The following is a 23847-nucleotide window of genomic DNA, read 5'->3' as shown; positions in this document are numbered from 1 at the left end:
CTAGCTGCGGATCGCCGTCTTCCTGTCCCGGTCTTTGCTCTGCAGAGGGAAAGGAGGAGAAGGAGAAGGTCAAAACTCCTGGAGGTGGGGTGGGAAAGGAGGAGAAGGAGAAGGGCAAAACTCCTGGAGGTGGGATGGGAGTCGGGATGAAGTGGTGGTTGGCAGGGGACTGAGGGATCAGCTCTGTTCTGGGGGCTCCTCAGGAGCTGCCCCCGGGCTCAGCGTCGCCTTCCCGTGTCTGAGCATCCCCAGGGATCAGGAGGAGCAGGAGCTGTGTCTGCCCCCAACTTCTCCTGCCCTGGACACCTCTCTGGCTCCAGTTCTGGTTTTATTCAGGGGGCTGAGGAATCTTTGCTTTTGTTTCCATGGAATGGTTTGGGATGGAAGGGACCTCAGATGGGGGGTTTGCGGGGTGATGCCATCCAGCACCCTCAGAAGTCTGAACTGAAAGCTTTTTTATTTTCTTCATTATTTCCCACAAAGTGAAGTGAATCATGGAATGGGTTGGGGTCGAAGGGACCTTAAATCCCATCCCATGTCACCTCCCTTCCATGGTCAGGGACCCCTCCTCCAGCCCAGGGGGCTCCAAGCCCCATCCAACCTTCAACACTGCCAGGGATGGGGCAGCCACAGCTTCTGGGGGCAACCTGGGCACCCAGGGGCTCAGCACCCTCCTGCACCAGGACCTTTGTGTCATCTGCTGAGGCTTTGCACACACAGCCCACTCCCTGTCCTCCTGGTCACCATCTGTGCCTTGCAGGAGACTTTCCTGTGCCATCTGTGTCCTCCCAGCCAACCCCTCAGTGACAGCCAGGTCAGGCTTTGCTCCCTGGGCACCACAAAAGGTCCCCACAGCACCAGCACCAGCACTGCCACCACCAGCACCATCACTGCCACCACCAGTCCCATCACTGCCACCATCAGCACCAGCACTGCCACCACCAGCACCATCACTGCCACCACCAGCACCAGCACTGCCACCACCAGCACCATCACTGCCACCATCAGCACCATCACTGCCACCACCAGTCCCATCACTGCCACCATCAGCACCAGCACTGCCACCACCAGCCCCAGCACTGCCACCATCAGCACCATCACTGCCACCACCAGTCCCATCACTGCCACCATCAGCACCAGCACTGCCCCCACCAGCACCATCACTGCCACCACCAGTCCCATCACTGCCACCACCAGTCCCATCACTGCCACCATCAGCACCAGCACTGCCACCACCAGCACCATCACTGCCACCACCAGCCCCAGCACTGCCACCAGTCCCACCACCAGCACAGCCACCACCACCATCACCACCACCTCCTTTAGCCATGTTGGGTGCTGGTCTCTCTGCCCAGGGTGATCATCCTGTTTCCAATCATCATGGTTGGAAAGGACCTTCAAGATCCACCAGGTCCAACCAGCAGCCCTACACCACCTGCACCTCTGAGAGTCAGGGAAAGCAGGGATGGTTCCACCTCTCCTCTACTGAGCTGTAACTTGGGGCTGCTCCTAGGATCATGGAACCATAAAATCAGAGAATGATGGAATGGGTTGGGATGGGAGGGACCTTAAATCCCCCCCAGTGCCCCCCCTGCCATGGTCAGGGACCCCTCCCCCAGCCCAGGGGGCTCCAAGCCCCATCCAACCTTCAACACTGCCAGGGATGGGGCAGCCACAGCTTCTGGGGGCAACCTGGGCACCCAGGGGCTCAGCACCCTCACCCCAAACCATTTCTCCCTCCCTCCCTGCCTGCCCAAGATCTCCTCTCCATCTCCCCTCTCCCAGCTCCAAACCCTTCCCCCTGGGAGGCTCCCATCCCTCCAGGCCCTTGTCCCAAGTCCCTCCCCAGCTTTCCTGGAGCCCCTTCAGGACCTGGAAGCTGCTCCAAGGTCTCCCCATTCAGCACTGCCAGGGATGGGGCAGCCACAGCTCCATCAGCCCCATCCCAGCTTCTCTGCAGAGAGCCAGGGATCCAGGGGATGGTTCCACCTCTCCTCAGCTCCAACGTCCCAGTTGGTGCCGGGTTTGGTCCTTTCTTCCCTGCAGCCTCCATCCCCCCTTCCCCTCCCTTCTCCTGCACGTGCAGCTCCTGCTCTGACTCTTCCTTTGTTACCGGGGGGAGGAGGAGGAGGAGGAGGAGGAGGAGGGGGGGGGGGGGTTGTTCAAGCTTCAAAAAAAAAAAAAAAAAAAAAAAAAAAAGGTATAAAATTAAATTTCCCAGATGTTCAGGCCCCAGGAGTTCCCGGGCTGTCTGGAGAGGAAATGGGGATTCGGAAAATCCCGCCTCATATTTTTTTCCCCCATCACCTCTGCCTTTCCGCTGCCATTAACCACCCCACAGCAGGCAGTTATGGGGAGGGGGGTGCCCATCCTGGAGATATCAGTGGGGAAGGGAGGGAGGGGGGGGGATCCTGGTGGCTTTTGGAGGTGCTGATCGAGTCCTCCTCCTCCTCCTCCACTCCCCATCCCGACAGCCCAGGGTTCCCCCCACCCCGTGCCCAAATTGTGGCTCTTTCCCCATCAAACCTGAAGCCAGGACCCTGCTGCTTGTCCCGTGGGCTCGGGGGTGGCTTTGGGCTGTGGCAGGAGGAAGGTGGAGGGATCTGGGATGGGGGGCATCATAAAGAGGACACAGATGTCCCCAAGTGTCCTCAGGTGACACCCTCTGGGAATCAGTGAATCCTGGAAGGGTTTGGGTTGGAAGGATCCCAAAGCTCACCCAGGGCCACCCCATCTCCCACCAGACCCAGGGTGCTCCAAAGCTCAGCAGGTTCTGCCCAAAGCCATCCTCATCCTCATCCTAAACCTCCTCCTCCTCATCCTCTTCCCCCCTCACCAGCTCTCACCTCAGAACCCTCCTGATCTTTTGCCCCCCAAGACTGAACACCAGGAGCTCCTCTGAGGTTTGGGTGAGAAAAGGGCCCTGGAGGGTCTGGGGGTGTCCAGAGAAGGGAATGGAGGTGGGGAAGGGTGTGGAGCAGAAGGAGAAGGGTCTGGAGAAGTTGTGAGGAGCAGCTGAGGGCCCTGGGGGTGTTGATCCTGGAGCAGAGGAGGCTGAGGGGAGACCTTGTGGCTCTCTGCAACCCCCTGAGAGGAGGTTGGAGCCAGGGGGGGTCGGGCTCTGCTCCCAAGGAACAAGGGATGGGACAAGAGGAACTTTGGGCACAACTCAAGTTGTGCCAGGGGAGGTTTAGGTTGGAGCTGGGGAAGAATTTCTGCCTGGAAAGGGTTGTCAGGGCCTGGCCCAGGCTGCCCAGGGCAGGGCTGGAGTCCCCATCATCCCTGGAGGGGTTTCAGAGCCCCACAGATGTGGGGATGAGGGACATGGGGGGTGCTGGGGTCAGGGTTGGACTCCAGGATCTCCAAGCTCTTTTCCCACCCAAACCACTCCGTGATTCCAGCTCTGCTGAGCTCTCTGGTGCCCATGGTGGGTGCTGCTGAGGGGGTCTCAGTCAGGTTCTCAGAACCACCCCCTCCCTCCCTCTGCCCTGCAGCCCCTCTCCTCTCCAGGATTTCCATCAGGGCAGGGACCAGGCTGTGGTCACCTGGAGCTGCCCCAGCCCCTGGCAGGAAGGTGATGGTCACCAACACCCCCCTGAGCCCCTCTGGGTGCTCTGCAGAGGATGGGACACTGCTCTGTGTCACCCCCACCCTCTGAGCAGGGACAGCTTCAGGCTCCAAGCTGAGCTTTCAGCCATGGTGACCCTGACCAAAACCTTGCAGGGTCCAACCCTGACCCCATCCCCCCCCATGTCCCTCATCCCCACATCTGTGGGGCTCTGAAACCCCTCCAGGGATGATGGGGACTCCAGCCCTGCCCTGGGCAGCCTGGGCCAGGCCCTGACAACCCTTTCCAGGCAGAAATTCTTCCCCAGCTCCAACCTAAACCTCCCCTGGCACAACTTGAGTTGTGCCCAAAGTTCCTCTTGTCCCATCCCTTGTTCCTTGGGAGCAGAGCTCCAGCCTCCTCTCAGGCTCTTTCCATCCCAAAGTTTCCTTCTGCTCCAGAAGATGGAGTGGCCAGTGCTGGACACTTGTCCCTTGTCACTTGGAGCACTGATGCTCGGGGTGTCCCACATCTCGTGGGTCCTTCCCATCCCTGTGTGATGACCCCATGAGTAGCACCACGATGGTCCTGGGGCACTTCCTGGGATTTGGAGTTCTTGGGAGGGACAGTGACAGAGGCAACGGCCACAAAGGGAGCCCTGGAGCAGCAGCAGCCTGGCTGGCAGGGCTGGCATGTCCCCAGGTCCCCTTTCCAAGCTGGAGTGACACAATCCTGCTCCCTGCCACGCCAGGACCATCCCCTCCATCACTGCCCCCTGCCCACACCTTGTCCTGCAGCCCCTGGGATGGGTGGGAAGGTGTCTCCTTCCCTCTCCCCATGGTGGGACCATCCCAGGCTTTGTCCCTGGGCAGGTTTTGGCCTCTTAATGAATTAGAGGGGAAGGGGCCCAAGGGGTCCAAGGCCAAAGGCCCTGGGCAGAGCTGGGTGGCCTCTTGGGGCAGCAGACACAACCCCCTGAGTCACTTGAGAGCCAGAGCTGTCCAGGGAGATGCTCTTGGCTTCAGCTCCATCTGGGAAAGTCCCTGGGTGCCAGGAGAGGCTGAGTCACTCCCCAGGAATCCAGACAAACCCCTTGGCCCCTGGGCCATCAAAGTGAGATGAGGTGGAGGCCTCAGCTAGGAAGGGTTCTCAGAGGGGTTGTTGTCCCCCTCATGGCCCCAAACGTCCCATCCCAGCTCTCTCCTGGGACCCATCTTGGTCCTGTCCCCCCTGCTCCCAGCACACCCTGAGCCACCACCATCCCCTGGAGCTCCTGACCAAGGTGCTTGGGGACAAGGTGATATCTGGGCTCTCTCCACTCCATCCTCTGTCTCTCCAGAGGGCCTCAGGCTTTTCATAGGATCCTCCCAGACTGGTTCAGGTGGGAAGGGACCTTAAAGGGACCCCTCCCCCAGCCCAGGGGGCTCCAAGCCCCATCCAACCTTCAACACCTCCAGGGATGGGGCAGCCACAGCTTCTGGGGGCAACCTGGGCACCCAGGGGCTCAGCACCCTCACCCCAAACCATTTCTCCCTCCCTCCCTCCCTGCCCAAGATCTCCTCTCCATCTCCCCTCTCCCAGCTCCAAACCCTTCCCCCTGGGAGGCTCCCATCCCTCCAGGCCCTTGTCCCAAGTCCCTCCCCAGCTTTCCTGGAGCCCCTTCAGGACCTGGAAGCTGCTCTGAGGTCAGCAGCAAAGCTCAGGAAGCTTGAGATGGAGCTGATCACATCCCATGGAGGTCTCACTGGTCCCAGTTCCATCGTCACCCATGAGCAGCAGGGGCTGGGGGGAGCAGAGCTGGTGGGGATGGATGGGGCAGTTTTGCCCTCAGCACCCAGCAGGGGACAGGGACTTTAGGTTGGGATGGAATGGGGCTGCAGGAATCTCCTGGCAGCTCAGCCTGGAGCCCAACGTTGGTTGGGGGAGAGCAGAACTCTTCCTTTCCTGCCTTCCCATCCTTCCTTTCCCCTTTTCACCCGGGGTCACAGAGGTATCAGAGTCAGAAAGGGACCTCTGGAGCTCTCCAAGGCCCCCAGCAACGTGGGGTCACCTGGAGAAGGGGACATGGGGTGGGGCAGAGGTCTCCAAGAAGCTTCCTTGTTGGTGTTTGCCGAGCTCCTGAGGTGCTGTGGGTGCTGGCTCAGCTCTGGTCTCTCCCAGAGTTGGTTCCTGGGTCTCCAGAGCTCCAGGAAGATCCCCCAGTAGGTTCCCCCATCCCACCCTGAGCTGGTTGCTCATCCCAACCAGGAGATCCCAATCCCTGCGATGAGGACGTGGCAGAGCTGTCCCGGAAGGGTGGTGGCTGCTCCTGGTCCCAGGACCTGGGGCTGCTTCTCCTTCCCACGCTCCCTGCCACAGACTGGGTTGGACCAGATGGTTCTGGAGGTTCCCTTCCAACCTGACCTTCCGTGATTCCCTGCCCTGCCTGCCCAGGGATGGCCTCGGCGGGGGAGGTTCTGCTGGGAGCTGGGCTGAGGGCGGCGATGGGGATTTATAGGGATTGGGGGGAAAGTGGGGATGGGGATTTATAGGGATTGGGGGAAAAGTGGGGATGGGGTTTTATAGGGATTGGGGGAAAAGTGGGGATGGGGTTTTATAGGGATTGGGGGGAAAGTGGGGATGGGGTTTTATAGGGATTGGGGGAAAAGTGGGGATGGGGTTTTATAGGGATTGATGGAAAACTGGTGTTGGAAATGTAAAGGACGTAAAAGCGGCGATGGGATTTGATCCGAATTACTGCAAAAAGGGGCAATGGGAGTTTATGGGGATTGAAGCAAAAGTGGTGATTGGAATTTATCAGAATGAGAGCAAAAAGAGTGGTGGGGATGTACAGGGATCAATCCAGAACTGGTGATGGAAGTTTATGGGGATTGATGCCAAACTAGGGATGAAAATTAAGAGGAATTGATGTAAAAGCGAGGGTGGGAATTAATCCGAATGAATGGAGGAGTGGTGATGGGGTTTACAGGGACTGCTGTAAAAAATCAGCAGTCAGAATTTATGGGAATGGGTACAAAAACCAGTGGGGATGTGGATTTATAGGGATTGATGGAAAACTGGGGAGGGAAACGTAGAGGAGTCGGCACAAAAGCGGTGGTGGGAATTAATCTGAATTAAGGAAAAAGGAGCAATGGGAATTTATGGGGATTGGTGTAAAAGCAGCAATTGGAATTTATTGGAATTGATGCGAAAACCAGCGGTGGGAATTTATAGGGATTGCTGCAAAACTGGTGATAAAAGTTTATAGGGAGTGATGCAAAAGTGGGGATGGAAATGAAGAGCTGACGTAAAAGCTGCGATGGGAATGAAACCGAATTAATGCAAAAGCAAGGGTGGGGTTTGAGAGGGATTGATGTGAAATGGGTGAGGGGAATTAACCAGGATGGATGCAAAACCAGTGGTGGGAGTTTATAGGGGATTGATGCAAAAGTCTTGGTAGGAATTTATAGGGATTGATGCAGAACTGGTGATGGAAATCAGGAGCTGAGGTAGAAGCGGCGCTGGGAGCGGATCCGGATTTGTGCAAAAGCAAGAATGGGAATTCAGAGGGATTGATTGGTGTCAATTGATTGGTGGGAATTTATTGGAATGGATGCAAAAAAAAAAAACCCAAACCCAGTGATTGGGGATTTCTGGGGATTGCTGGAAAACTGGGGATGGAAACTGAGAGGAGCAGACGCAGGAGCGGCGCTGGGAGTTCAGGGGAACCGGCACCGGGTGGGAATTTCTCGGGGTTGGTGCCGGAGTGGCGATGCTGGGAGAAGAGAGGGAGGCTCCTGATCTTCTAAGGCTCTGACAGGAGGTTTCCGGGACAAGCTGGAGTTTTCCAGCCCTGCTGGAACTTCCCCACCTGCAGCTTTTGTTTTCCATCCCGGGATGACCCTGGCGGGAGCCGTTTGCGCAGCGGCCGCCGCTCCCTCACCCGCCGGGCAGGGGTTGACCCTGGAGCTCCTCAAAGCTCAGGCCAAGGGGAAGCCAAAGTGCCAAGGGGAAGCTTTTGGTTCTCCTCAACCCAAGCAGAACCAACCCCGTGGATCCCTCTTGGATAACCCCCAGGTTTTAACAGTGCAAGTCCCAGGAGGTGCCGAGACCCCGGCGGTCGTTCCCGGCTCCGTTTCCTTCTCCAACCAACTGGAAAGGAAGCACCCAGGGGAACCCAGAGGGCTTTGGAGGTTGTTTTTTTGGGGGTTTCTTTTCCTCTTTCCTGCTCTGAAATGCTCGAGCTGGGGGAGTTTGCTGGGGTTTGACCACCCCTGCTCGGTGCTCACTGAGCCCTGAATCCTTACCAAAGATTTTCCCCCTTTTGGGGCGTTTTCTCAGCGGGGTGAAACGGGTCCGAGGGGTGGAACCGGAACCATCTGCGCCACGTAGGAGACCAAGAGGTTCTTAAAACCCACCCAGACCAGGGCACAACCTTCTGAGCAGGGCTTGAGGCTCTGGACAGCCACCTCCTCCCTCTGCCCCCTCTCCCTGCAGCCCCCTGGGTCAGGAGACCCCCAGAAAGGCATCTCCAGGGGGTTTTGCCCCCAAACAGGGCCCTGCCAGGGTGACAGCCACTCAGGGCCTCTCCCTGATGGTGACAATGGCGATGGGACCCTCTGGAGTCCCCACGGAGCTCTGGCTGCCCCATCCCTGGCAGTGCTGAAGGTTGGATGGGGCTTGGAGCCCCCTGGGCTGGGGGAGGGGTCCCTGACCATGGGTTGGGGTGGCACTGGGGGGGATTTGGGGTCCCTTCCACCCCAACCCACTCTGGGATTCCATGATTTTCCCATCCTGGCTTCCTCCCCCTCCATGGGCTGTGGTGCCCATCCCACCAGGACCATGGGCCCACAGGGCAGGTTCTGGTGCCAGCTGGGCATGGAGCCACCTCTGCCCGAGCTGGTGCTGCCTGCTGGGAGGAAAACGCTCCCCTAAAGACAAGAGCCAGGAGAGCTGGGGACAACTGGGCAAACTGGGACCTTAGGGCTGCTTCTGCTGACTGGTGGAGACCCTTTGGCTTTGGGCATCCTGCTGCCCGAGTGCTCCCAGGAGCATCCTTCAGGATGCTTGAGCAGAACCTTCATGTGGTTCTGTGATGGCTTTGGGTTCCCCCATCCCTGTCCTGGCTCAGCTCCTGGGACACCAGGCCCAGCCCCAGGTGGATGGAGCAGCCTGGGAAGCACCTGGGGGGCTTTGGGCAGCAGAATGGGGAGGGGTCCCTTACCCGTGCAGGGAGGGATCATCTTCAAGGTCCCTTCCAACCAGAACCAGCCCAGGATTCCATGAAATCTGGGAGATGCTGGAGGGAGGCACCATGTTTGCCACCCCATGAGAAGGTCCGGAGTGCTCTGCAGCTCAGCCCTGTGGAGCTTCCAACCCCATCCTCACCTCAGCCATGGGGGGGGACACCTGGGGGTCCCCTCCTTCCCACCAAAATCTCCCTAGAGACACCAGGAGCAGCCACAGGTCTCCCTTCAGTGACACCTCCAGCACTTCCTAACTCCATCCTTATCCCAAACCATGGTGGGGGACACCTGGTGGTCCCCTCCTTCCCACCACAATTCCCCCGGAGACATCAGGAGCAGCCTCAGTTCTACCTTCACCAACACCTCCAGTGCTCCCAGTGACCATCCTCATCTCTGCCTCCTCCACCTGGTGGACCCCCAATTCCCCTTCTTTCCCACCAAAACCCCCCCGGAGACATCAGGAGCAGCCACTCACCAGCTTCCTCTGGTTGCTGAGGCAGAAAGTGCAGATCTGTTTGGGTTGGGAGTTCTCGGCGTCGCGTCCGGGCGGGCTCCCACCTCCTCCTCCTCCATGGTGGTAGAAGGCCGGGGTGGTGTGGCAGGGCTGCCCGTCCCCGCAGGCTTCCCCCACCAGCAGGACGTTGCCCAGGTGGGAGATGTAGCTGGAGGCCAGTCTCAAGGTCTCGATCTTGGAGAGCTTCCTGTCGGCGGGCTCGGTGGGGATGAGGGTGCGGAGCGCGGTGAAGGCGGTGTTGACGCTGTTGGTGCGGTCGCGCTCCCGGGCGTTGGCCGTGTGCCGCTGCCGGGGCTCCCGGCTCAGCCGGGCACCGGGCTTCTTCCCGTGGCTCCGCCGGGCTTTGGAGGCCTTGAGGCCGTAGCCCTCGGGGTCCAGGTGGTGGTAGGGCTTCTCCTCCGAGCCCGAGCTCTCGCTCCCGTTCTCCTCGTCCTCGGACAGCATGCTGATCTCGGGGTAGAGGAACCGGCTGGGCGCCGAGCGCAGCATGGCGAAGGACATGGCGGGGGTGCCGAGACCGCGGGGACCTCCTTGGATGGTGGTGGTGGTGGTGATGGTGATGGGGGATGCACCTCTAGGATCTGCCCGGTCTCCTCCTGAGGTTGGATGGTCTCAGCTCCGAGCTGCTCCCATGGAAAAGGCTCCGGGGAGCCCCCCCGGGATGGTGGCTGTGGGAGGCAGGTGGTTGGGTTGGGTTGGGTTGAGTTGGGTTGGGTTGAGTTGAATTGGGTTGAGTTGGGTTCGGTTGGGAGTGTCTCCCAGTCACCCCTCAGTTGTAGGGTTGGGGAGTGTTGTCTGCTGGTCACCTGTTGGGTCTAGAGTTGGGGGGGTCCTGTCTCCTGGTTACCCAATGGTTGTAGGGCTGGGGGGTCCCGTCTGCTGGTCACCTCTTGGTTGTAGGGTTGGGTGGGGGTCCTGTCTCCTCGCTGGTTCTAGAGTTGGTTGGAGGGTCCCAGCTCACCGTTGGCTCTGGGGTTGCTGGGGTCCCCTCTCCTGGTTCCCCGTTGGGTTGCGAGAGGTCCCGTCTTGTGGTTCCCCCTCACTTGTAGGGTTGGGCGGGGGTCCCGTCTCCCCCTCAGTTGTAGGGTTGGGGGGTCCCGGCTCCTGGTTCCCCGTTGGGTTGGGGGGGTCCCGGCTCCTGGTTCCCCGTTGGGTTGGGGGGATCCCAGCTCCTGGTTCCCCGTTGGGTTGGGGGGGTCCCGGCTCCTGGTTCCCCGTTGGGTTGGGGGGATCCCAGCTCCTCCTCGTTGGGTTTGGGGTGGTCCCGGCTCCTGGTTCCCCCTCGGTGTCGGGGTTGGGGGGGTCCCGTCTCCCCGCCGGAGCAGAAGGGGTTAATGCCGGGTGTCTGCCGGCGCTGCCGAGCCCCTCTCCCCACGCGTGAGCATCCTCAGGTCTGCGGCGGGACCGCGGCGGAGGAGTTTATAGCACGGGGCAGCCAGACCCCTCCTGCTCCTCCTCCTGCTCCTCCTCCTGTCTCCTCCTCCTGCTCCTCCTCCTCCTTCTCCTTCTCCTCCTCCTCCTCCTTCTTCTTCTCCTTCTTCTCCTCCTTCTTCTCCTCCCCCCTCCTCCTCCTCCTCTTCCTCCTCCTCCTCCTCCACCCCCTCCCCCACCACCGCTTCCTCTTCCTTCCACCTCCTCCTCCTCCCTCCTTCTCCTCCTCCTCCTCCTCCTCCTTTCACCTCCTCCTCCTCCTCCTCCTCCTCCTCCTCCTCCTCCTCCTCCTCCTCCTCCTCCTCCTCCTCCTCCTGCTTCCTCCCCCCCTCTCCAGACAGTTTTTCTCCCGTTTCTCTGGCAGTGGGACAGGAGGTGAGAGCCAGGAGCTGACACCTGAGCTCACCACCATCCAGACCTTTTGGGTTTATTTTTTGGGGGGGGGGTTTAACCCTTCATGGGCCCGATGTGGGGAGGGGGGGATGTGAGCTGCATGGGGAGCATCAGGAACTCAGCCTGATGTCCCCATGGCCACCGGATTTCAGGGAATCAGTCGTGGACCTGGAGCCATGGAGGGGCTGCAAGAGGGGAGATGGAGAGGAGGTGGGGAGGGAGAAATCCTTTGGGGTGAGGGTGCTGAGCCCCTGGGTGCCCAGGTTGCCCCCAGAAGCTGTGGCTGCCCCATCCCTGGCAGTGTTGAAGGTTGGATGGGGCTTGGAGCCCCCTGGGCTGGGGGAGGGGTCCCTGACCATGGCAGGGGGGGCACTGGGGGGGATTTGAGGTCCCTCCCAACCCAACCCAGTCCGGGGTTCCAGGATTCCCTGACCTGAGCAGGTTTTGCCCAAACCTTACCCCAGGCCAGGAGGGAGTGCAGAACCCCCACTGGTTTTTTGGGGGTTTTGGGGTCATCTGAGCATCCCCAGCAGCAGCTCCAGCCCTGGGGGTAGCCGGGTGGGACCCCCTGGGACCTCCACCTCCATTCAGCTCCCTTCAGGGGAGGTGTTGATCACCTTGGCCAGAAACTGGAACTGCCCTTTGCTGTGAGGTTCCCAGCCCCAGCAGGAGGTCCCCAGGGGTTGGTGTCACCCCAAGCCACTGTCACCTCCTCCCCTGGTGCTTGGGAACCCAACGCTGGAGGCATCACCTCCTTCAGCTCCACTCATGACCTTGCTTTTCCCCAGCACCTTCTCTCCAAGCTCCATCTCCAGGCTCTGTCCTTGCCCTCTCCTTGCCAGGAGCGGAGGTGCAGACGTGGTGCTGGGTTGAGGTGACTCAGCTGAGGTGGCTCCATGCTTGGACTCAATCATCTTCAAAGGTCTTTTCCAACCAGAACCATTCTGTGACTTCTCTCCCCACTCCACAGCATCCCAACCTTTGGCTCTGTGGCTCTCCTGGAGGTTTTCCATGATGTCCCACCTTGGGTATCATCAGTCTTCCCAGCCCTGGAGCTCAGCAGATCCTGGTGTCTCTTTCCAGGGAAGCCACAGATGGAATTCCCTTCCCTGCTGTTAATCCAGGGAAGCTCAGCCTGGCTTTGAGGTCCTGCTCCCACTTTTGGGACCTCTCCTCTCCAGAGTGGGTGGTGCTTGGGATGCTGGATTCCCTCCAGACCCCCAGAGCCAGACCCAACTCTGATGGGAAGTGCTGGGGGGGGTGCAGAACTTGTGGTCACCTGGGTTGGGTTGGGTTGGGTTGGGGGACCTGAGTTGTCCTCCTGGGCACCCCCTGAGCCCCTCCAGCACCGTGGTCTCCAGGGTGGGAGGGTTGGAGGTTGCCCCATCCCCTTTCTCCTCCACGTGGACCGGATATTTTCAAGAGAAGAATCTTTCCTACAAAGCTTTCCAAGTGCCAGGAATGTGGTCCAGGAATGCCCTGGGCTCATCCAAGAACAACTTCCAGACATGAGGCTGAGTGACAGCAGCCCCGGAGCTCCAGACCTCCCCCCCCCTTCTCCTCCAAAGGAAGGGGGGGGAGATGTGGGAACCACGTTCAGGGGAGAGGAACAGCTCAGCCCAAGGAGGGGGTCAGGGGGGCAGCAGCTCCTGGGCTGCTCCCAAACCCTCAGGGAGGAATTCACATCTTCATGGCATGGGGAAGGGGGAAGAAGGGGATCCCCCCCCCTGCTGGAGTTGGGATGGGGGGGCATGGATCCCACCACTGGGATTGGGTTTGGGGGTTGTGGACCTCACTGCTGGGGACATGGACCTAACCCTTGGGATTGGGATGGGGGCACATGGACCCACTGCTGGGATTGGAATGTGGGGACGTGGATCCCACCTCTGGGATTGGGGATGTGGATCCCACCCCTAGGATAGGGATGGGGGGACATGGACCCACTGCTGGGATTGGGATGGGGGGACATGGACCCCATTGCTGGGATTGGGATGGAAGGAGGTGGATCCCAGCCCTGGGACTGGGATGAGGAGATGTAGATCCCACCTTTGGCATTGCATTTGGGGATGTGGATCCCACTTCTGGGATTGGGATGGAGGGACATGGACCCCACTGATGGGATGGGGATGGAGGGATGTGGATCCCACCCCTGGGATCGGGATGAGAGGACATGGACCCCACCCCTGGGAATGGGTTTGGGGTTGTGGGTCCTCCCCAGTGAAATTGGGATGGGGGGACATGGAGCAAGCAGGGTTCCACCACCCTCACCCCATCTCCTCTCCATCTCCCCTCTTGGAGGTTGGAACCATCACCCTTGGGAGGCTCCCATCCCTCCAGGCCCTTGTCCCAAGTCCCTCCCCAGCTTTCCTGGAGCCCCTTCAGGACCTGGAAGCTGCTCCAAGGTCTCCCCATTGCTCCCTTCTCTTTTCACGGGAGGCTCCGTGTGGTTTGCAGAATGTTTGTGGGGAGCAGATGGTGCTGGGGTCAGGAGGGGAAATGTTGGGGGGGAGACCCCTGCCTGGGGGGTGGAGGGGTCACAGACCCCCTTCACACCTTGGTCCCTCTTGGGGACCCTTGGAGCTGGGGTTGAGGTCTCTGCCTCCTGCAAGGTGAGGGCAGCTGGGAGAGGCTGGAGGATCCCTCACTCCTTGCTGACCCCAAGGCTCAGGGACCTGTCCCCAGGAGCCATCTCCAGCATCCTGGATCCATCCCTGGTGTCCTGGAGCCATCTATGGCATCCTGGGACCATGTCTGGTGTCCCAGAGCCATCTCTGGCATCCTGGGACCATCCCTGGTGTCCCGGAGCCATCTCCAGCATCCTGGATCCATCCCTGGTGTCCCGGAGCCGTCCCCAGTGCCCAGATGAGCTCTTTGGGGTCTCTCCAAGCCCTGTACTGGGACAGGAGATCCAAGGAGCTGGATCCAGTGGGAGCCCCTCAGGGCCTGGTTCCTGCCCTGGGGTTTCCTCCATCCCCTGTTGGCCCAGGGCCCAGGACAGCTTTGTCCCCACACCGTGTCCCCCTGTGATGGGGCCCAGGGCAGGATCCCTGACAGGGGGGACAGGAGACAGCAGCATCTCCAGGAGGTCCTTGCAGTGCTGGCTCCACCGGGTTTGCTCCTGCCCTGGAGCTGTGGGACTGGTGGCCACAAGCCAACCCTGCTGGCCACGGACCCAAGGGGAGGGACGAAGGCAGCGGTGGTGAAGTGGGGGGGAAGCAGAGCTGGCAGGAGATGGGGCTTGGAAAATGTGAGACAAACTCCAGGCTGCAGGACAGGGCAGGAATGTCCTGCTGCCCACCCAGCCCCTGCACCTCCTCCAGATGTTAAAAATGGCTTCAAAACCTTCCCCAAGAGCTTCTGACCCTGACACTTGGAACCTCTGCCCCCAGCATGGGTTGGGTGTTAATGGTTGGACTTGATCTTGAAGGTCTTCTCCAACTAAAACAAATCATTTGTTGCTCCAAGCCCCATCCAACCTTCAACACTGCCAGGGATGGGGCAGCCACAGCTTCTGGGGGCAACCTGGGCACCCAGGGGCTCAGCACCCTCACCCCAAACCATTTCTCCCTCCCTCCCTCCCTGCCCAAGATCTCCTCTCCATCTCCCCTCTCCCAGCTCCAAACCCTTCCCCCTGGGAGGCTCCCATCCCTCCAGGCCCTTGTCCCAAGTCCCTCCCCAGCTTTCCTGGAGCCCCTTCAGGACCTGGAAGGTGCTCCAAGGTCTCCCCAGAACCTTCTCTTCTCTTCTCTTCTCTTCTCTTCTCTTCTCTTCTCTTCTCTTCTCTTCTCTTCTCTTCTCTTCTCTTCTCTTCTCTTCTCTTCTCTTCTCTTCTCTTCTCTTCTCTTCTCTTCTCTTCTCTTCTCTTCTCTTCTCTTCTCTTTCTCTTCTCTTCTCTTCTCTTCTCTTCTCTTCTCTTCTCTTCTCTTCTCTCTCTTCTCTTCTCTCTCCTCTTCTCTTCTCTTCTCTCCTCTCCTCTCTCCTCTCCTCTCCTCTCCTCTCCTCTCCTCTCCTCTCCTCTCCTCTCCTCTCCTCTCCTCTCCTCTCCTCTCCTCTCCTCTCTCTCCTCCAGACTGAACACCTCCAACTCTCAGCCTGACTTCAGAGGACATCTCAGCTTTTCTGCACCCCATTCCTCTTCACCCCCTCCCACCTTGGACCATTTTGTCTCCAGCCCTCCCCTTCTCACCACATTTCCTTTTCTCCCCTCCAGGACATCCGTAACACGGTGGGGAACATCCCCATGGAGTGGTACGAGGACTTCCCACACATTGGCTACAACCTGGAGGGCAAGAAGATCTACAAACCCATCAGGAACAAGGATGAGCTGGACATGTTCCTGGAGAAGATGGAGAACCCTGACTACTGGTGAGCACCCAGGGGATGGGTGTGACATAGAATCATGGCCTGGCTTGGGTTGGAGGGACCTTAAAGATCCTCTGGATCCAACCCAACCCATGGGCAGGGACCCCTCCCCCAGCCCTGGGTGATCCAAGCCCAATCCAACCTTCAACACTGCCAGGGATGGGATGGGATGGGATGGGATGGGATGGGATGGGATGGGATGGGATGGGATGGAATGGATGGGATGGGATGGGATGGGATGGGATGGGATGGGATGAGATGGGATGGGATGGGATGAGATGGGATGGGATGGGATGGGATGGGATGGGACAGCCACAACCTGGGCCAGCAGGAGGACAGCTCTGCTCCCAAGCTGGGGCACAAGGGGGCTGGGGAGGAAACATTCTCTTCAGGTGGGGATTTCTAATGTAAAACTTGGGGTTTGAGGAAGATTGCAAACAGAAAAGTCACCTTAAATCAGAGAGTTGTTGAATTCCAGGTTGGGTTGAGTTGTAGGGACCCTAAAGATCATCAAGATCCAACCCAACCCATGGTCAGGGACCCCTCCCCCAGCCCAGGGGGCTCCAAGCCCCAGCCAACCTTCAGCACTGCCAGGGATGGGGCAGCCACAGCTTCTGGGGGCAACCTGGGCACCCAGGGGCTCAGCACCCTCACCCCAAAGGATTTCTCCCTCCCTCCCTCCCTCCCTCCCTGCCCAAGATCTCCTCTCCATCTCCCCTCCCCCAGTTTAAAGCCATCACCCCTTGTCTCCTGGTCCCATGTGGAGTGTGACCCCACACCTGGACCTGAACCCCTCTGGAGCACAGAACACAAACTGGAGCCCTCCAGCTCTCCTGGTGGAACTCCAGCTGGTGGCCTTGGCAGACTCTGGTGCTGGGGCTTCTCCCACCATGGTCCAAGGTTGGGCCCTGACCCTGTCCCCCTTGGTGCCCTGCAGGAGGACAGTCCAGGACAAGATGACGGGGGCGGACGTGAAGCTGACGGACGAGCAGGTGGAGTTGGTTCATCGGCTCCAGAGGGGACAGTTTGGGGACATCCACTTCAACCCTTACGAGGTAAGGTCCACGTCCCACCCCTTGCTCCCAGCGTGGGGTTGGTGCAGGATGAGCAGGGAGCCCACGGGTCTGTCTCTCCTCAGCCCTCCGTTGACTTCTTCACCCACGAGGTGATGATCCACCCGGTGACGAACCGGCCGGCGGACAAGCGGAGCTTCATCCCCTCCCTCATCGAGAAGGAGAAGGTGAGAGGTTTCATGGCACCTTTGTCAGCACAAAGCCAAAGCTCTGCTGGTGACAGTGGCCATGGCACACCCACCCTCAGGACACATCGTGTCCACATCTCAACCTGGGCCAAGTTCTCCTCTGGAGGAGCCGGGCAGCTTTCCTCTCCATCCCCACATCCCCACCTTCTCCTCTCCTGTGCCGGGGCTCCTGGCCTTGACTTCTCCTTGTCCCCCCAGGTCTCCAAGCTGGTCCACGCCATCAAGATGGGTTGGATCAAGCCCCGTAAGCCCAAGGATGAGACACCCACCTACTACGACCTCTGGGCCCAGGAGGATCCCAACTCCATCCTGGGCCGCCACAAGATGCACGTCCCAGCCCCCAAGATGAAGCTCCCTGGACATGAGGAGTCCTACAACCCCCCCCCCGAGTACCTGCTCAGTGAGGAGGAGGTAAGGGGGGCTCTGAGTGACCTGGGGACATAGGAGGGGCTCAGGAGGTGCCAAGACCCACCATGAGCTGTCAACGGGGACTGGCAGGAGAACCCTGGTAGGGTGGAAAGAATCCTGGTAAGGTGAGGAGATCAGGAGAACCCTGGAAGGGTGAGAAGGGCAGAAAAGCCTTGGCAGAGCAAGGAGAATCCTGGTAGGGTGAGGAGAACCCTGGAAGGATGAGCAGATCAGAAGAACCTTGGTAGGGTGAGGAGGGCTCAGCTGGAGGCAATCAGGTGAGAACCTTGGTAGGATGAAAAGAATCCTGGTAGGGTGAGGAGGGCAGGAGAACCCTGGAAAGGATGAGGAGATCAGGAGAATCCTGTCAGGGTGAGGAGTCCATAGGGACCCTGTCAGGGTGAGGAGTGCAGGAGAACCCTGGAAAGGATGAGGAGTCCATAGGGACCCTGTCAGGGTGAGGAGTGCAGGAGAACCCTGGAAAGGATGAGCAGATCAGAAGAACCTTGGTAGGGTGAGGAGGGCTCAGCTGGAGGCAATCAGGTGAGAACCTCAATAGGGTGAAAAGAATCCTGGTAGGGTGAGTAGGGCAGGAGAACCTTGGAAGGGTGAGAAGTCCATAAGAACCCTGGCAGGATGAGGAATGCAGGAGAACCCTGGAAAGGATGAGGAGGGCAGAAGAACCCTGTCAGGGTGAGGGGGCCATAAGGACCCTGGCAGGGTGAGGGGCCCATAAGGACCCTGTCAGGGTGAGGGGACCATAAGGACCCTGTCAGGGTGAGGGGACCATGAGGACCCTGTCAGGGTGAGGAGGGCTCAGCTGGAGGCCATCAGGTGATGCTGGAGCCAGGAGGTGCTGGTGCTGCCTCAGGGAGTTGGACCATGAGGAACCCTCTCCGGGATGGTTCCTGCTCGGGTCGGGGGCACACGTCAGGGCTGTGGCAGTGCCAGCCGTCCCTCCTGCTGAGCCGTGTCCCCTCGGTGTCCCCTCAGAAGCTGGCCTGGGAGCAGCAGGAGCCGGAGGAGAGGAAGTTGAACTTCGTGCCCCAGCAGCACCGCTGCCTCCGCGCCGTCCCCGCTTACCCCCGCTTCATCCACGAGCGCTTCGAGCGCTGCCTCGACCTCTACCTCTGCCCCCGACAGAGGAAAATGAGGGTGAGGTCTTCTCCTGACCCCCACCCCTCACCCCGGGGATCTTTGGGATGGGTTTGGGTTGGATCTGTGTGCTGAGGAGGACCCAGAGCCTCCTGAGGGCCACTTCTCCCTCAAGGCTGTGGCCGAAGCTTTGTCCTCTCCTCCCCAACTCGGGCTCTGAGACCTCGGGGTGGGTTTTCCAGCAGGGACCATGCCCTGGGGTGGGGAGGGTTTCACCCGAGGTGACAGCACTGGGGACATCGAGGTGGCACCTGGAACCATCTCACCTCCTGCCTCTCACAGGTCAACGTGGACCCTGAGGACCTGATCCCCAAACTGCCCAAGCCAAGGGACCTGCAGCCCTTCCCAACCACCCAGGCCCTGGTAGGTGCCCCACGGGGAGAAGAAGTGGTGTCCGTGAGCATGGGAGGGGGAGGTGGCCAAGCTGGTCCTGGTTGGACGTGTGCTGGGATCATGGTTGGACTGGGTGGGCTTTTCCAGCCACAAGTTTCTGCTCCACTCTGGTGAGGAACCCTCCTGCAGTGGGGTCCCCATCATCCCCAGAGGAGGTTTCAGAGCCCTGGAGATGTGGTGCTGAGGGACATGGGGGGGTGGTGGCTTTGGGGTTGGACTGGATGATCTCCAAGCTCTTTTCCCACCAGAGCAATCCCATAATTTCCATCTCCTTCCCCAGATCTACCGTGGACACTCCAGCCTGGTGCGCTGCCTCAGCGTCTCTCCCAGTGGGCAGTGGTTGGTGTCAGGTGAGGACTCAGTCCCCAAACCCAACCCAGGACCCCCCTGGCACTGCTGGCCTTGACCCCAACACTGGAGCTGCTCCGGAGCTCCCAGCTCCCCCCATGGGGACACAGCTGCTGGGGAAGCCCCGGCAGGAGCATCCCTGGAAGTCCTGTGGCTTCCCAAGCCCCAGCATGTGGCCTCCAGAAGGGGGTTTTTTTTTTCCCATCTGCTCTTGGTATCCCACCCCAGGAACCCAAGCAGGAGCATCCCTGGAAGTCCTGTGGCTTCCCAAGCCCCAGTTTGTGTCCTCCAGGTTTTTTTTTCCAGCTGCTCCTGGTTCCTCAGCCAAGGAACCTCCCCTCCCTCCTGCTTGGCAGTGGAGAGAGTGAAGCTGGAGGAGGGCCCGGGACAACCCAGGCTTGGGGATGAGGAGCAGATGGCAGCTCCCACATGTGCTTTTTATAACTTCTGGAGTTCTCCAGCTCGCCAGCTCCTGGTGGTCGGGTGCACAACGTGGAATTCCTGGCCCTGGGCTGGGAAAGTGGCTGAGATCAGGAGCTGCAAAGAACCTGCCCTGGGGTGGGGTGGGACACGGCCACCATCTCCTGGTGTCCCTGCCATGGAGGGAGCTGCTCTGTCCCTCCTGCTGCTCCTCCTGGTTCAGGATGCTGGAACCCATCCCTGGTGCTGGCTCAGCCCGTGTTCTCCTGCAGGTTCTGATGATGGCACCGTGAGGTTCTGGGAGGTCTGCACGGCCCGGTGCATGAAGACCCTGCCCGTGGGAGGGGTGGTGAAGAGCATTGCCTGGAACCCCAACCCCACCATCTGCCTGGTGGCCATTGCTGTGTGAGTGTCCCAGCCTGGGCTGCTCCATCCCTGCTGCATCCCTGGGTTTGCACCATGGAACCATGGACTGGGGGGGCTGGAAGGACCTTAAAGATCACTGAGTCCCCCCCAGTGCCATGGTCAGGGACCCCTCCCCCAGCCCAGGGGGCTCCAAGCCCCATCCAACCTTCAACACCTCCAGGGATGGGGCAGCCACAGCTTCTGGGGGCAACCTGGGCACCCAGGGGCTCAGCACCCTCACCCCAAACCATTTCTCCCTCCCTCCCTCCCTGCCCAAGATCTCCTCTCCATCTCCCCTCTCCCAGCTCCAAACCCTTCCCCCTGGGAGGCTCCCATCCCTCCAGGCCCTTGTCCCAAGTCCCTCCCCAGCTTTCCTGGAGCCCCTTCAGGACCTGGAAGCTGCTCCAAGGTCTCCCCATTGCAGCCTTCTCTTCTCCAGCCTCAACACCCCCAACTCTCTCAGCCTGGCTCCAGAGCAGAGCTGCTCCAGCCCTCCCAGCAGCTCCAGGGCAAACTCATGGCACCCCCAGCAGTGAAGATGACCACGCTGGGGTGTGCAAAGCCACCACTTCTTGCTGTGTCCCTACCTCCCACTTCACTTGGTGGCCCTCATTCTTCTTGTGGGTTCTTCTCTCCACCACCTCTCCACTGCACTGTTCTGTGGAGGAACCATCCCATTCCCACCGTCCTTCTGGGGCCCTTGGGCTGTGACAGAGCAGAGCTTCCCCCCTTCCCTTTTGCCTCTCTGCTGTCCTACAGAAGGTCCTGGTCACTCCCAGCGTCCCACACCTTCCTCCCCATGTCCATGGTCAGGATCATCCTGTGGTGGCCCAGGGTCTGCAGATGGGTTTCCCTCTCCTTGGTGGTGCCCTTGACCCATCTCTCCATCCATCCATCCATCCATCCATCCATCCATCCATCCATCCCTTGACCCATTATCTCTCCATCCCATGACCCATCTCTCCATCCATCCATCCATCCATCTCTCCATCCATCCCTTGACCCATCATCTCTCCATCCATCCCTTGACCCATCTCTCCATCCATCCCTTGACCCATCATCTCTCCATCCATCCCTTGACCCATCATCTCTCCATCCATCCCATGACCCATCTCTCCATCCATCCATCCATCCATCCATCCCTTGACCCATCTCTCCATCCATCCCTTGACCCATCATCTCTCTATCCCTTGACTCATCTCTCCATCCATCCCTTGACCCATCATCTCTCTATCCCTTGACTCATCTCTTCATCCACCCCATGACCCATCTCTCCATTCACCCCTTGACCCATCATCTCTCTATCCCTTGACTCATCTCTTCATCCACCCCATGACCCATCTCTCCATCCACCCCTTGACCCATCATCTCTCCATCCATCCATCCATCCATCCATCCATCCATCCATCCCTTGACCCATCATCTCTCCATCCACCCCATGACCCATCTCTCCATTCACCCCTTGACCCATCATCTCTCCATCCATCCATCCATCCATCCATCCATCCATCCATCCATCCCTTGACCCATCATCTCTCCATCCACCTCATGACCCATCTCTCCATTCACCCCTTGACCCATCATCTCTCCATCCATCCATCCATCCCTTGACTCATCATCTCTCCATCCCACCCTGCAGGGAGCAGTCAGTGCTGCTGGTGAACCCCTGCCTTGGGGACAAACTGCTCTACGGGGCCACGGATCAGGTCCTGGAGTCCTACGTGGCCCCGGAGGAGGAGAGGATCCAACCCGTGCAGTGGGTGAGGGCCCCCCCGGAGGAGCAGAGCAGGGGGATCCGGCTGGTGGTGCAGCACAGCAAGGTGGGGACGGGGACCTGGGGGGTGGCTCTGGTGATGGGGCAGCCCTGGTGATGTCCTCTGCTCCTCACAGCCCGTGAAGCAGGTGACCTGGCATGGCAGGGGGGATTACTTTGCCAGCGTGGTGTCGGACCACAGCAACACCCAGGTGCTGATCCACCAGAGCAGCAAACGTTGGAGCCAGAACCCCTTCCGGAAGAGCAGGGGGCTGGTGCAGTGTGTCCTCTTCCACCCCATCAGACCCTTCTTCCTGGTGGCCACGCAGCGCCATGTCCGCATCTACAACCTCCTCAAGCAGGAGCTCACCAAGAAGCTGATGGCCAACTGCAAGTGGGTGTCCAGCATGGCCATCCACCCCGGAGGTAGGGACGGGGCTGCTCCCAGGGCCTGGAAACCCCCATGGACCTAAGGGGGACCTTGAGCAACCTGGGGTGGTGGGAGATCCTTCAGGACCACGCCAGGGTCCTGAAGGTCCCTCCCGACCCAAAGCCTTCGATGATGTCCCCAGTAATCCCCTGTCCCCTCCCCCAGGTGACAACATCATCTGTGGCAGCTATGACAGCAAGCTGGCCTGGTTTGACCTGGACCTCTCCACCAGACCCTACCAGATGCTGAGGTGAGTGTGGGGTACCCAGCTCCTGCCCACAGCCCCTCCAGACCCCACCAGACCTCTCCCTGGGGTTCTTCTCTCTCCTGAGAAGGTTGTTGGGGTTCTACCAGGAGCAGCTGTCCATGGCCCCCATCCTGTGTCTCATGCTGAGGGACTTTGTCCTCCCAAGCTCAGGGGACAAAGCCTCCATGGCAGGAGGTTCTGGGCTGGGTTGAGCAGCTCCCAGTTTCTCCCAGTTGCCTTTTCCCACTGCAAGCAGAGTTTGGGGTCCATAAATAAGGATACTGAGAACAAATTCTTTAATTTGAGGGTGCTGAGCCCCAGGTTGCCCCCAGAAGCTGTGGCTGCCCCATCCCTGGCAGTGCTGAAGGTTGGATGGGGCTTGGAGCCCCCTGGGCTGGGGGAGGGGTCCCTGACCATGGCAAGGGGGACACTGGGGGGGATGTGAGGTCCCTTCCACCCCAACCCATTCCACGTTTCTGTGATTTTATGAAATCCCATCCATGAAGCCCATCCCAGGTTGGACACAGGGAGGTGTCCTCCCTCCTAGTCCCAGCATGGCTCCCCCCATCTTTGCAGGCACCACAAGAAAGCACTGAGGAGCGTGGCCTTCCACAGGCACTACCCCCTCTTTGCCTCGGCCTCAGACGATGGAACCGTCATCGTCTGCCATGGGATGGTCTACAAGTGAGTAGAGGGGAGGCAGGGGGGGTCTCCAGTGAGTCCATTGGAGGTGTTGGAGCCAGTGCAGAGGAGGCCCTGGAGCTGCTGGGAGGGCTGGAGCAGCTCTGCTCTGGAGCCAGGCTGAGAGAGTTGGGGGTGTTGAGGCTGGAGAAGAGAAGGCTGCAATGGGGAGACCTTGGAGCAGCTTCCAGGTCCTGAAGGGGCTCCAGGAAAGCTGGGGAGGGACTTGGGACAAGGGCCTGGAGGGATGGGAGCCTCCCAGGGGGAAGGGTTTGGAGCTGGGAGAGGGGAGATGGAGAGGAGATCTTGGGCAGGGAGGGAGGGAGGGAGAAATTGTTTGGGGTGAGGGTGCTGAGCCCCTGGGTGCCCAGGTTGCCCCCAGAAGCTGTGGCTGCCCCATCCCTGGCAGTGTTGAAGGTTGGATGGGGCTTGGAGCCCCCTGGGCTGGGGAGGGATCCCTGGCTATGGCAGGGGGGGCACTGGGGGGGATTTGAGGTCCCTTGCAGCCCAGGCTGTGACTCCAGGACTCGGTGTCTGCTCCTCTCCCTTGGGGCTGGGGGTGACCTCAGGGGAACCCATCATGGTTTGGCAGCTGAGACCCAAAGCTCTGCCCTGCTCCCTCTTCTCCCCCCCAGTGACCTCCTGCAGAACCCCCTGCTGGTTCCTGTCAAGGTGCTGAAGGGCCATGCCCTGACCTTGGACCTGGGGGTCCTCGACATCGTCTTCCACCCCACCCAACCTTGGGTCTTCTCCTCGGGCGCTGACGGCACCGTGCGGCTCTACACCTGACTGCTGCCACCACCAGTGTCCCCCAGCACCACCCAGCACCAGGGCCCCCACACTGCTGGGAACGTCCCTCCTGCCCCACCACAGA

The 23847-nt window shown here is 59.9% G+C and overlaps 2 protein-coding genes across 2 annotated transcripts; one reads left to right on the top strand and one right to left on the bottom strand.

Annotated features, from left to right (window-relative positions):
* SCX (scleraxis bHLH transcription factor) lies at window positions 1-9787 on the bottom strand. Its single transcript, XM_030444278.1, has 2 exons — window positions 9248-9787; window positions 1-39 (listed from the first exon to the last, which is right to left on the bottom strand). The coding sequence occupies exons 1-2, from the start codon at window positions 9785-9787 to the stop codon at window positions 1-3; spliced, it is 579 nt and encodes a 192-aa protein (XP_030300138.1).
* On the top strand, window positions 9786-23847 carry BOP1 (BOP1 ribosomal biogenesis factor). Its single transcript, XM_030444738.1, has 14 exons — window positions 9786-9887; window positions 15321-15475; window positions 16410-16527; window positions 16611-16712; window positions 16932-17144; window positions 18135-18296; window positions 18579-18659; window positions 18970-19039; window positions 19730-19862; window positions 21502-21682; window positions 21753-22041; window positions 22211-22295; window positions 22869-22976; window positions 23609-23847. Exons 1-14 carry the CDS (start codon window positions 9786-9788, stop codon window positions 23760-23762), a joined length of 1953 nt encoding a protein of 650 aa, XP_030300598.1. The 3' UTR covers window positions 23763-23847.

This window comes from Calypte anna, chromosome 2, assembly GCF_003957555.1.
Source record: "Calypte anna isolate BGI_N300 chromosome 2, bCalAnn1_v1.p, whole genome shotgun sequence".
In the NCBI taxonomy this organism is placed as follows: Eukaryota; Metazoa; Chordata; class Aves; order Apodiformes; family Trochilidae; genus Calypte; species Calypte anna.
The sequence above is the reverse complement of the archived record's forward strand: the minus strand, read 5'-3'. Positions and strand labels throughout refer to the sequence as shown.

Excerpts from the sequence above, each read along its gene's own strand:
- BOP1 (XM_030444738.1), top strand. The coding sequence starts at position 9,786 with ATGGCGGGGGTGCCGAGACCGCGGGGACCTCCTTGGATGGTGGTGGTG. Across the intron at positions 9,888-15,320 it reads CTGCCCGGTCTCCTCCTGAG|GACATCCGTAACACGGTGGG; the intron begins GTTGGATGGTCT and ends TCTCCCCTCCAG. Across the intron at positions 22,977-23,608 it reads TGCCATGGGATGGTCTACAA|TGACCTCCTGCAGAACCCCC; the intron begins GTGAGTAGAGGG and ends TCTCCCCCCCAG.
- SCX (XM_030444278.1), bottom strand. The coding sequence starts at position 9,787 with ATGTCCTTCGCCATGCTGCGCTCGGCGCCCAGCCGGTTCCTCTACCCC. Across the intron at positions 40-9,247 it reads TCAGCAACCAGAGGAAGCTG|AGCAAAGACCGGGACAGGAA; the intron begins GTGAGTGGCTGC and ends TTCCCTCTGCAG.